General features: G+C 38.7%; 1 protein-coding gene across 1 annotated transcript in view; it reads left to right on the top strand.

The window, feature by feature from the left end:
- The first annotated feature begins 1468 nt into the window (after positions 1-1468).
- Positions 1469-12120, top strand: part of LOC140501434 (serpin B10-like) — a 34644-nt gene continuing 23992 nt past the window's right edge. The window contains exons 1-5 of the mRNA XM_072605026.1: positions 1469-1619; positions 4951-5127; positions 7085-7153; positions 7650-7787; positions 9376-9493. Coding sequence (XP_072461127.1) covers positions 4960-5127; positions 7085-7153; positions 7650-7787; positions 9376-9493 — 493 coding nt within the window. The 5' untranslated portion in view covers positions 1469-1619; positions 4951-4959. The remainder of the gene's footprint in view (positions 1620-4950; positions 5128-7084; positions 7154-7649; positions 7788-9375; positions 9494-12120) is intronic.

The following is a 12120-nucleotide window of genomic DNA, read 5'->3' as shown; positions in this document are numbered from 1 at the left end:
AATCCTGGTTAAAGTTTTGATCCATGGACTCTAACCAACAAAGGCCTGACAGTTGCATCCTGGGATTCTACCAAAAAGGTTCCAGGGACAGAAAAGAGCAAGAGTTTACAAAATGGAGAAGACAGCAAAGAATATATGAATATGAAGATGAGACAAAAAGGAAAATGTACAAGTGTAGACAGTTACTTGTATAATTCATCCCACTCACCCAAGCCAAAGGCTAGTAATGAAAACAAACTCATTTTATTAGATAACCGCCTCAACTATCTACTAAACTTTCTGAGTTTAGAAACAGTAACCCAAGTGAGTTACCTTCTTATATACTACTCTTAGTGAGAATGAATTACCTTTCTCTCTACTGCCTCTACATAATTCTTGTGACTGACAATAGATTCAGGAGAATCTATGAGTTAAAAATATTTGCTAACAAAAATCAGAATCCATCTTCTGGGGGTGGTTTCCCAGAAGGAATTACAGGTATCTGCCAAGAGGAAAGTAAGAGACAATGAATGAGTGAATGAATGAATGAAGCATTTATTAAACTTTTATTATGTGAAAAACACTGTGCTGAAAAGTAAGACAGTCCCTACTTTTCAGAAACTCATATTGTAGAATTATGGAGAAACCTATAGAAGATTTTTTTTACCTGAGCAGGTTGCTTTCTCTTTTTTTTTCCTATTTTCCTTTTCTATTTTTATTCTCATTTTCTTTCTTATTTTTTTATATAGAACAAAAAAATTGAAGATGTCTCATCTTGGATGGAATGGACTGGGGACACTGCATTCAGCAATAGCTGTATCTATGAATTCTGCTATAAATCCTCTAGTCCAATTCTATGAATGAGGGCATGGAGAAGAATTGGCTCTCCATTTCTTGCAGTCAAGGCTTCTGTTGTCAGAAGGTGTTTCATTCATAGCATCTGTTTGTACAAAACACAAATGAGATAACATAAATTACTTTGAACACTTGAGAACACAATCTAAGTATCAGCTATTAGTTCTTTGAACCCTAGAGCAACCCATCCAGGTTTGAGGGGAATGAAAATATAGCTTACATATCAAAAATATAGGGAATCTGCTTCAAATTGAAGCAGACTGATTTTATTTTTTCATGCCTGAAAGCAGTGGAAAAAAAAAGACATCGCTATAGTCTTGGCTTCCAGGGATCAGTTTCCACTGCCACTCCCATGTATTGAAATCAGAGATGCCTAAATTGAGCAACTTGAAGACCTTCCATAATAGCACTTTTACAAGTCTATTCAGAAATAAAAGATGACAAATACTCTTCCTTGGCAAATGAAGAACCTGAGTAAGCCAGAAAACCAGGGGCTACAATCAGCCAGAGCTCAGGTCTGCACAAGCACCATGAAATGGAAAGTCTTGATCATTCCCAAGTCAAGCAAAACCCTCAGGTCTCCACCTCACTGTGTCTTTTTATCTACCCTTCTCACAAGGATGATTCTGAAAAGAGGAGTGAGAGTGTGCAGAGGGCGTAGCTAAGGAGGAAGAAGACGTACAAGCTGGTGCTTTTTTGGCAGTTGCGGGTTACCTAACACTGCAGCCACAGGCTCTTACTAAAGCACGAAATTGCCAATTCTGCTCCTTCAAAGAAAAAATAAGGTAATGTTACTATTTCCTAAATATTTTAAAGTTTAAAATGTTCTTTTTTATTAGATCATCCAATTCTAGAAAACTACCAGTGGAAAGATTTCTTGCTGGATGTGGTTTCTTTGCAGTCAGGATCTTTAAGTATCATAAAAATAACTACCTTAGTTAATGTAACTTTTTCTGACTTTCCTCAAGTTGAATGGATTAGAAGGCAGAAGGAAAAATGGTTGCTTTGAAGAAGGGTTAAGAGAGGTAGTTTTTCCTTTCTGAAGGTTTAATGACTTACTAAAGGGACAGGAGGAAAGCCCTGTTGGGGTATGGGCTTTGAGTCTGCTTCTGTTTTGCTTTTCCTGAGTCAGTCAGCACAGGCAGGGTAAAAGAGGGAGCTGGGACAATTATGAGGATTATTCTTGTTTGTGACTGAAATGGAGTGGGGCTCAGGTCTGTATTATATTGGAATAGTAAGCTGCGGGTAAGGAAAGAAAAAAAATTGTAACATTTTTACTACAAAATGCTTTAAATACATCATCTCATGCGATCCTCACAACAACCCTAGGAAACAGGTGCTTGTTACCCGCATTTTACATATGAAGAAATGGAGGCATGTAGAAGTTACTGATTTGTCCAGGGTCTCACAGTAGGTCTGAGGTTGGTTTAAAACACAGACTTTCCTCCACCAATGTATACCAGTATCTTCCTTGTCACTTATGGTCCTGACCTGTCCAGGGTCACACAGTGACTCTGTGGGATCGGTTAACTCAAGTCTCTCTGTCTTAAGGCCAGTCTTTTATCCATCATTCCAAGATGCTAATTCATACAAAAAGAAAATCTCTCCAGACTCTTCAGTTAGGTAAAGGCCATATGTGCAATTTGAATTCTTAGGTTAATTGGTAAGAATGTGGTCTTAATAAATCATAGTCGGTCCCCATTTAGGGCCTATGGCTTCATTCTGTTAACCTCAATCATTCCATTTGAAGTCACATGCTATGAATCACAGAACAGGCAGGAGAATGTGGGAGTATCAGTCTTAATCCATTATTACTCTTTCTACTACCCCAGGGATATAGTTACTGACTTAACCCTTCCCTTCCGAGAAATCCCAGGAGCTTTAATGGGGCTCCAGGAATATCAATTCCAATTCATGTCCATGAATCAACTGAGAATGAAAAAGTAGGTCCACTTTCTGATTTTGTTCTTTCAGCCTATATCTGCAAAAAGAAACCACTTAAACTGTTTTAATTGAATTGACTCCATTTTAATCAATTACCCATTTAATTAATTAAGCATTTAGGGTTGTTTTAGTAAAGAATTGTTTTCCACTTATAGACTGAATCTTAGGTGTCATCTATGATGTTTTCCACTACATCTAATTTCCTTTTCTCCAAAGACCTAATTTAGTCCCATAGTTAAATAATATTTTATTCCTTTTTTTTAAAAATCTTCCTTTTGCTCTTGACTTAGTGCGCAGCAGGAACTTGTGTGGAATTATCCTTTGCAATGACAAGTCATAAGAAGGCATTCTCTCTTTCCTCCATTCCTGTGGGATCCCTTATGGAATAAAGGAGGCTACAAGAGCATCACTCAACCTCCTGGCCTCCAACATTCCCCCATGGCATTTCAATGAGAGATTTGGCACAAAAGGCATGATTTCTCTCCTAGTACACTTTTGTAATAGGTACAAAGGAAAATGGAACTGAGAAATACTCTTTTATATAATTTGACCTCAAGTCAGACAAGAAGATGCTTATCTCTTCTCTCTCCACTACCCACTTATTTTTTCTTCATGGACCAGAATATTATGGATAGTTGCTTCTTAGGTAAAGTTTCCTGCTCCGACTTGGACCCATGTATCACCTTCTATGTTTAGCCAGCTGGTAGCTTCCAAAAGTAGTGACTGTATTTTAGTACATATGAGCATTACCATGGGGCTTGATAAAAAAACAAAACAAAACAAAAAAAAAAACAAAAAAACAAGCCTGGTCTCGAGTCCAGAGGATCCTTATTTGAAAGGGCCCAGAATGCTTTGCTGAGGAACTTTTGCACACTGAAGTCCCTTCCTTCTGGAGAGTCCTTTTACTCAAATGGTTTGATTACATTAGACTGTTATCCTATCAGTTTAAAAATTGGGAATGCAAGCTCCTAGAATTCAGGAACTGTCTTTTGGTGTGACTGTCCTGTGTAGTACTAGATACTAAATAAATAAGTAACTTTCAAAAAATTGAATGGGTGTTCAGGAGCTTTCCACATTCCTGGAAAGAAGTCCTAGTGGCAATTAGACAGTGAGTGACACAGTGGATAAAGCACTGAGCCTCAAGTCAGGGAGACATGAGACACTAAGACATTAGAGGACTATAAGAACTCAAAAGTGGGAAGACCACTAGAGTAGTCGTAGAAATCAAAAAAACAGATGGAATTTGAGCTGGGCTTTGAAGTATAGGATGCAAACAGAAAGAAGAAGAGGTCATCTTAGGCAGAGGAGAAATCATAAGCAAAGGCCTAGGGACAGGAAAGAATATTTTACAGATCAGAATTCTGAATGTTGGTGGCTCTGAACAAAAGAAAGATTTAAGGTTCAGAGATCATATCATCTGTTTTTCATATATGGTATCAAGCTAATGAAATATAGTTGGAATAGGAAAGCACCGAAAGTTGAGACCTTGGTTCTAGATCTGGCTCTGCAGTTTGCTAGTCATGTAACTTAATATGTCTGAGCTATGGATTTTTAACTTCCAAATGATTCCATTGGCCTGGCTGGTTCCTATATAGGCCAGTTTAATTCTATGAGCATATGTAGTTTTGAGTCTTACTAGCGAGAACATTTTAATCTTCGTATGTAGGATGAAGTTTTTTTTTAAGTTTACCTAGCAATTTTAAGATGAAAAAAAATGGTCTTATTGGTCTTAAAAATTGGTTATAAGATAAAAAACTTGGTAGGATAATTAGCAATTTATCCCAGGCATCAACTTTCTGGAGACATGAATTCTCCACCAGTGATCCTCTAGACTGTCATATCCACACCTTGTGATCCTTCATTGGCTTTCACACTGACACCTTCAAGGGTCTTCCTGTCCCTGTCTTGGGGCCTGCCTTCCTCCAATTCCATGTCCCCCACCTGCCACTTTCCCCTAAGGGTTCACAGATGAGATATGACTACCAGGGACTGGGACCAGATTTTCTAGGCAACAAACCATCCTCTCCTGGCACAACTATATCTTTGCCCCAGGAATGAAAGTTATGGTTCTGACATGGAATAAATGAGAAGTGTTTTTACAAAAGGAAAATTGGCTAAATATGTGGAAAGGAATATTTACAGACTGTTTCTTTTATGTGTGATTTTTCTCAGGTTTTCCCAATGGATTCTCTAACAGCATCAAACAATCAGTTTGCTATGGAGTTTAGCAAAATGCTATCTGAGTCAGAGGGAGATGGAAACATCTTATTTTCCCCCTTAGATATTTCTACTGCTTTGTCCATGACCCTTTTGGGTGCCAGAGGTAACACTGCAACCCAAATAGAACAAGTAAGTTGCAACATTCACTGATGGGTTTTAAAAAAATCAAAAAAGTAATTTGCTTTGGACATGCAATTAACTTCTCATAAAATATAAGCTTTGTGAGGGCAAGAACTGTTTTGTTTTTTGTCGTTGCATCCCTAGTGCCATGCACAGTGTTGTGCACATAGCAAGCACCTATAACATTAACTTCTAAGAAAAATAACTGACAAAAATTTCAATAACAGCTCATAAATAAAAGATAGACTATTGCTAATTAATTAGTTACCAAGATTAGAGAGTAACTTACCCAAAGTCATATCACCCCCCCACAACAAAGGGTAGATTTGTAAAAATTTCTTTAGTTACCCCCTGTATCAGCAGTGGTGGATGGAAGAAGAGCTTTACGACTTGGGAGAGCAGAACCTGTCGCCAGAAAAGTGGACAACCCTACTGGAAATCTAGACCATGCTTCCAACATTAGCATTTACATGCTAGTAACTTATTCGCAGGGGTATCACTCAAGTTTATCTTATATGACATTTAAACTTTATCTTTATAATGAATTTGATTGTCACTAACCCATTATCAATAAATGAGGATACTAAGGAAAGATAGTTAGCCACTGCTTAATGTGTGTTTGTCCTTTATTGCTGAAGAAGACCATGCCATCAGAGAAATGCCATCAGAGAAATAATGACATGACTTGCACTTAACTTTGTTCTGAGTGAGGGAGGGCTGTGCAGGTCACCAGCCTCACTTCTCCTCCAGAGCCATCTGAATCCAGTGACCAGATATTCATCAGGATGACTGGAGATGACCCAGGATGAGGCAATTGGGGTTAAGTGACTTGCCCAAGGTCACACAGTTAGTGAGTGTCAAGTATCTGAGGTGAGATTTGAATTCAGGTCCTCCTGACTCCTGCACTGGTGCTTTATCCACTGCACCACCTAGCTGCCCCTGCCACTGCTTTCTGAAGTCAAAAATGATAACAGATGTAATAGATATAGGTTTAGCTGGGATTGTGCTTCTGACCTGCTTGACATAAGGAGACAGGAGAAGGTTGCACTGATGTTCTATTAAGAGTTTGAGTTGCTCATCCTAAAAGACTCAGCTTGAAAATTGTGTTTTCTCACCAGAACTATTACATCTGATATAAATCTTCTCTCCATCTTTTTGGCCTTTATGTTTTAGGAATGCACATCAGTGTAAGTTCTTTCTATTGTTCTTGGCCCAGGGATGAAAGAATTAAATTAACTTTGTTCTCAGAAGGGACATCAGTTCCTTTTGTATCATTTCCTTTTAGCTCACTTACGTGAGGTTTGGGGACTCTCATCTCATCCACATCCTTCCTGCTGTCTTGCAAAGGAAACACCAAGATAGGGACAGAAGACACCAGGGCAATATCAACTAAGCCACATGGAGATGCCAAACTAAGCCAATCATGAGAACAAAGAAGAAAAAAAGTAGCACTTTATCATAACAATGTACACAAGACAGAGATGTCTGCTTTGTATATGTAGATGGAACTTACATCCAAGACTTAGGTTCACTTTAAAAATAGGCATAAATGAAAGTGAATGATGAAGAATAAAATAACTTCATCCATAAGGCTACTTAATTCTATCAATCAATAAACAGGATAGTTGACTGAAAAGGTAATTGAAAATGCAGTCATCATCTCCTTCTGCCTGAAAAGAAGCTCTAGAAGCAATCAGAATCAGGAAAACAATATATCCAACTAAACACTGATTTGATATAACTAAATATGCCTTTTATACTTTTATGACTATAGTAAAGAATTCCTGACTGACAGCTCATGCTATTTGATATTGTATCAATCATTTTAGCTAATGAGTGGCAGGTAATTGTAATGACTATAGAATATCAGATTGTATGAATGTATTATATAATTCTTTTAAAAGATTTTTAAAAGAATAATTTTTTAAAAACTTCCACTCATTTTATTTCTGCAATATAATTACAGGTGCTTCAACTTCACAAAGTCACAGCAGGTGAAACAACCAGTCCTCGCTTTGAGAAGAAAAGGAAAATGGTATTTCCTATTCTCCCCACTGAAGTAGTCACTATTATTACGTAGATTTTAGTAGGTTCCCTAAAGCAGGCACGCAAAATAGAACGCCCCCCAAAATGACAAACTGGTAGAAGTATTTGTTTCAGGATCTTCAAGTCTGGTTTCCTCAGTCCTGCTTCTTTGCCTTTTATCTTTTCTCTCCTCTTCATCAGTTTCTCCTGCCCTCAAACTCATTGTCACTCTGCCTTTGGAGTCTATACTTCAGGACATTTGTAAATAACCAGCAATGACTTCTAATATTCTGCACTAAGCTAACTGGAGGTCAGAAGGAAATCCTTCTTCTTCCAGTTCAAATATTTTCAGCATCTTGTCTTCTGATAACACTATCTACTCTGTGAGCAGCACATCAGAAAACATCATTTAGCGAAGATATTTTAAGCCTTGCAGATGTATATAAAAATTCAATGGTCTAATTGTTTTCATTTAAGAGTTTTAACACACTCCTTGTCTTTTAAAGGAACTCAACCCAAACAAGGCAGAAGGCATATTTTCTGACTTCCAGGCACACATTTCAGAAATCAACAAACCCAACAATTCCTACGTGCTGAAGACTGCCAACAGGTTATATGGGGAAAAAACTTACCCCTTTCATTGTGTAAGTTTATCACTACATTGGGCCTATGATTTAAGTTCCATGGAGACTCAAAACCCACAGAGAACTCTCCTAGAGATTCACCTGAGAATCATATGAGAGAGGTTGTGTCTTGATCTCATAGCTAGTAAACGTCAGAAACAACCCAGGTCTTCCTGACTTCAGATCGAGTGTCCTATGGGTGTTACCTATACACTGTACAATGTTCTTATACTGAACTGAAGTGAAACAGCTCAGTAACAGGAATCATCAGCAAACATCGGCATTAAGGTCAATCTCCCAGTGATGGCTGCCTCTGAGATGAATTCCAGATGAAGGTGTGGTCACTAAGTGAGGCCAAATGTTTTGTTTTCAGAGACTATCTCCTACCTTTCTTCTGCTATGTCACACTGCTGAGAGTTCCTGGGTAATGATAACTCCCAATGGTAGCTAAGATGGGCAAAGAATAAAGTATTTGGCCTGATGATCTGAGCTGAAATTTGGCCTAAGATATAAGCTACCTGCGTGACACTGGACAAGTCACTTAACCTCCGCTCCACTTTCTTCAACTGTAAAATCAGAATAATGACAGCACTTACGTGTCAGGGTTCTTGTGAGGGTGAAATGAGATGATATTTGTAAAGAGCTTATCACAGTACCTGGCAGATAGTAGGATCTTAACAAAAGCATGTCCCCTTCCCACTGGTAATATTCTAGAAGCACTGTCTCTATGTAGGGAACACATGTGAGAACCCCATATTTCAAACTATATCAAAAGGCCCCAATAAATAAAAAAGTAAATGAATAAATAAAATGTGTATGTTCATCCTTCGTGGCCGAAGAAGACCACGCCATCAGAGAAATAATGACATGACTTGCACTTGACTTTGTTCTGAGTGAGGGAGGGCTGTGCAGGTCACCAGCCTCACTTCTCCTCCAGAGCCATCTGAATCCAGTGACCAGGTATTTATCAGGATGACTGGAGATCACCCAGGATGAGGCAGTTGGGGTTAAAGTTGCCCAAGGTCACACAGCTAGTGAGTGTCAAGTGTCTGAGGTGAGATTTGAACTCAGGTCCTCCTGACTCCTGCACTGGTGCTCTATCCACTGTACCATCTAGCTGCCCAAATAAATAGAATAAATAAAAAATGAAAAGTCGCTGGGTGCTTGCTAATACTACTGTTATAAAGGAAATTCCAGAGAACCACAGAGCTCACTTTGGTTTCTATGGTAGCTATAGGAACCCAAGTAAAATCTCTTGCTTCATTCTGTTGCATGGGGATCACCCCAAGAAAGTACTACAGTTTCCCCATTCAAATCTACACATATGGATTGTCCTAAATAAAAGAGAAAATGACAGTGGGATAAAGGAGAGAAACTGGGTAGATTGTCTTCCTTCTACACTGATGAGAGTGCTTAGCTGGTTAAATGACTTTCCAGAACTGAAGAGGAAAATAGAACCCCCTTGGGGTCAGGAGGCAGAATGTTCGTCTAATTTTTGATAGCTTGAATGTAATGTATTGCTTGACATAAGCAGTTTCTTAATAATAAGTGTTGGCTGATGAATGGACAACTTCAGATGCTGAAAGCTAGCTTCATCTATATTTTCTAGGAATATCTGGAAAACATGAAAAAATACTTTGGTGCAGAGCCACAATCTGTTAATTTTTTGGAAGATGCAGAGCAAATCAGGACACAAATCAATTCCTGGGTAGAAAATGAGACTGAAGGTAAGTTGAAAGATTTGTTTCCCCCACCTTTCATTGGTTGGACTTTCATTTATCTATAATTTGAAATAAAATGACAAAATTGGGTTTAATATTTGTGTTATTTGGTCTTTTATCCAAGGCTCAAGTTAGCTAAGGTCAGAGAGGGTCATAACCAGAAAGTTGAGCACCAATTGATACATATATTTGAGTCATGGCAACTCAGGAACATAGTTTCCTAAAGTATAGAGATGTTGTGCTAGGTTATACATAGGAAATATGTACTCAGAAAAAGTCAAAGCTCATTGAAGATGAAGTATATCTCATTTGTAGGTTCCTGTGTTTCCTTTATTAGTACCATGATGGTTTACTTAATTTGTACTGTGGTGACATGATAGAAGTTCATAATCTTTCTCACTCTGCCTGTGTGTAAATTGTAAAAATCAGAAGTCTTTATTAATTTACAGCTTTAATTCATTAAAAATTGTAATTTAAATTAACTTCAATTCCACAGAAAAGTATTTGATCTAGTTTTCTTTTATTAAAATTAGATCTTAAACATATAACTCACCTATAAATTCTGAAAGAATAAGCATTAATTTTACACTTGCCACATGCCATAAGAATTGTCTGAGGCTCCAAGTGACTTGCTCTTGGTGACCCCTGGTGGCAAATGCCGGCAATAGTATTTGAACGAAGTCTTCCGTGCCCCAGGGTAGTTAGGTGGTGCAGTGGACACCGTGCTTGTCTTGGAGTCAGAAATACTTACCTTCCTGAGTTAAAATCTGGCATCAGACTTGAAGTATTATAACATTTGTGAATGTGCCACCTGTCTCCTGCTAGACTTTAAATGAATGATATGGGATTTATCTGTCTCTACAGTACCTAGTGGGTACACAGTAGATAGAGTACTGGGCCTAAATTCAAATCTGGCCTCAGCACTAGATAGCTGTGTGACCCTGAGCAAATCACTTAACCTCATTTGCCTCAGTTTCCTCATCGATAAAATGAGCTAGAGAAAGGAATGTCCAACCACTCCAGTATCTTTGCAAGAAAACCCTGAATGGGGTCAGGAAGAGTCAGACACTACTGAAAACAACTAAACGACAAAGAACAACTTTCCTTACTCCAGCGGTAACAGATTAGCTATCAACTCCACTATACTGTCTTTCACAGCAGCTACATCAAACCTAGTCTGTTTTAGAAAATACCAAAGAAAGGGGGAAAGGCAAAAGGAAATTGGGAGTGAGGATAAGAAATAGTTTCCTATTTGCAGAAATATCTGTATTTCAACCTGCAAGTTTCCACTTAAGGGCATAAAGAAATATAGCAAGTATAACTGTTAATGACACTTAAGTTGTGGTCTTTGTTTCAAATCTTAAATTCACTAATTAATGTTCTGGGTTCAGAGTGCTACTCCTTGCATAAGCCAGTATCCCTCACCAGCTGCATACAGAGATCCTGTATTACTAAGCTAGTTAACTGAAGCCTCATTTTAAAATAGAAATGATACCGATGATGCATCTGTTGGGTTAGAAGAATGGAATTGAAGTAAGAACCAGGTCTGAGGGCAATGTGGCTTTCATCTGGGAGCCTTACTGAGGGGAGGGTTGAGAACTGTCACCCTTCATTATCGGAGTTATTTGAAATTCTGGGAATTTTCCAGGTGTACTCTGTTAGCAAGGGGCCTCTGGGAACTCAGAGAAAGCTAACTTTGTGCTCATGTACAACCTACAAAGAATTCTCGTGGCAGAAATGCTCACCAGAGAATGGTCATACGTGTCACTATTAGGACCGTGGTTATTTCAGATGTGCTTGCCCCCAGCTGCTGCTGTACTGTTTGAAATGTGTGACAGGAGACCCTTGTGTCTGAGAGATGTTGCCAGGGTGGGTCGAAGAACTTGTTGAAGTTAGTGTGAAGGGAAAAGGTGAACTCTAGACAAACTCTTAGATCATTTGAGAGGTCATTTGGCAGCATCACAAAGTACCCTAGTTGAAGGAGAAATTCTCTATAGACCCAATAGTAAGCCATCTCCTCCTCTTTTCCCACAAGTTTATCACAAGCCAACTCAAGTGAGGAGTCTTCCTATATCCAGAGAATTTGGATCACCCACAGCCTCAGGGAAACATTGCTCCATACCCTTCCTTCCACACACCTGCTGAGACTAGTGGAGAACATGGATTGTGCCTCTTTAACTTTTAACCACTCTTCTAAAGTAGAGCATGACAAAAGTCTGGGGCACAAGTGCACATGCCTTACTCAATTTTAATTTACCTGTAAACATATACATTTCTTGATTGCCAACTACATCCATGGTGCTAGGTACTGTGTTGTTATTGTTTGGTTGTTTCGTTTTAGTCATGTCCAACTCTTTGTGATACCATTCGGGATTTTCTTGGCAAAGATACTGGAGTGGTTTGCCTTTTTCTTGTCCAGTTGAATGAAGAGAAAACTGAGGAAACTGAGACAAACAGGGTTCAGTGACTTGACAACTTGACCAGGGTCTTACAGTTTGTAAGTGTCTGAGTCCAGATTTGAACAAAGGTACCAGAGTAGTTTGCCATTTCCTTCTTCAATGTGTCCCCTTTTTAAAGATGAGGAACTGAGCCTACAGGGGTTAAGTGACTTGCCCAGGGTCACACTGCTATGA

The sequence above is a fragment of the Notamacropus eugenii genome, chromosome 4 (genome assembly GCF_028372415.1).
Source record: "Notamacropus eugenii isolate mMacEug1 chromosome 4, mMacEug1.pri_v2, whole genome shotgun sequence".
In the NCBI taxonomy this organism is placed as follows: domain Eukaryota; kingdom Metazoa; phylum Chordata; class Mammalia; order Diprotodontia; family Macropodidae; genus Notamacropus; species Notamacropus eugenii.
The sequence above is the reverse complement of the archived record's forward strand: the minus strand, read 5'-3'. Positions and strand labels throughout refer to the sequence as shown.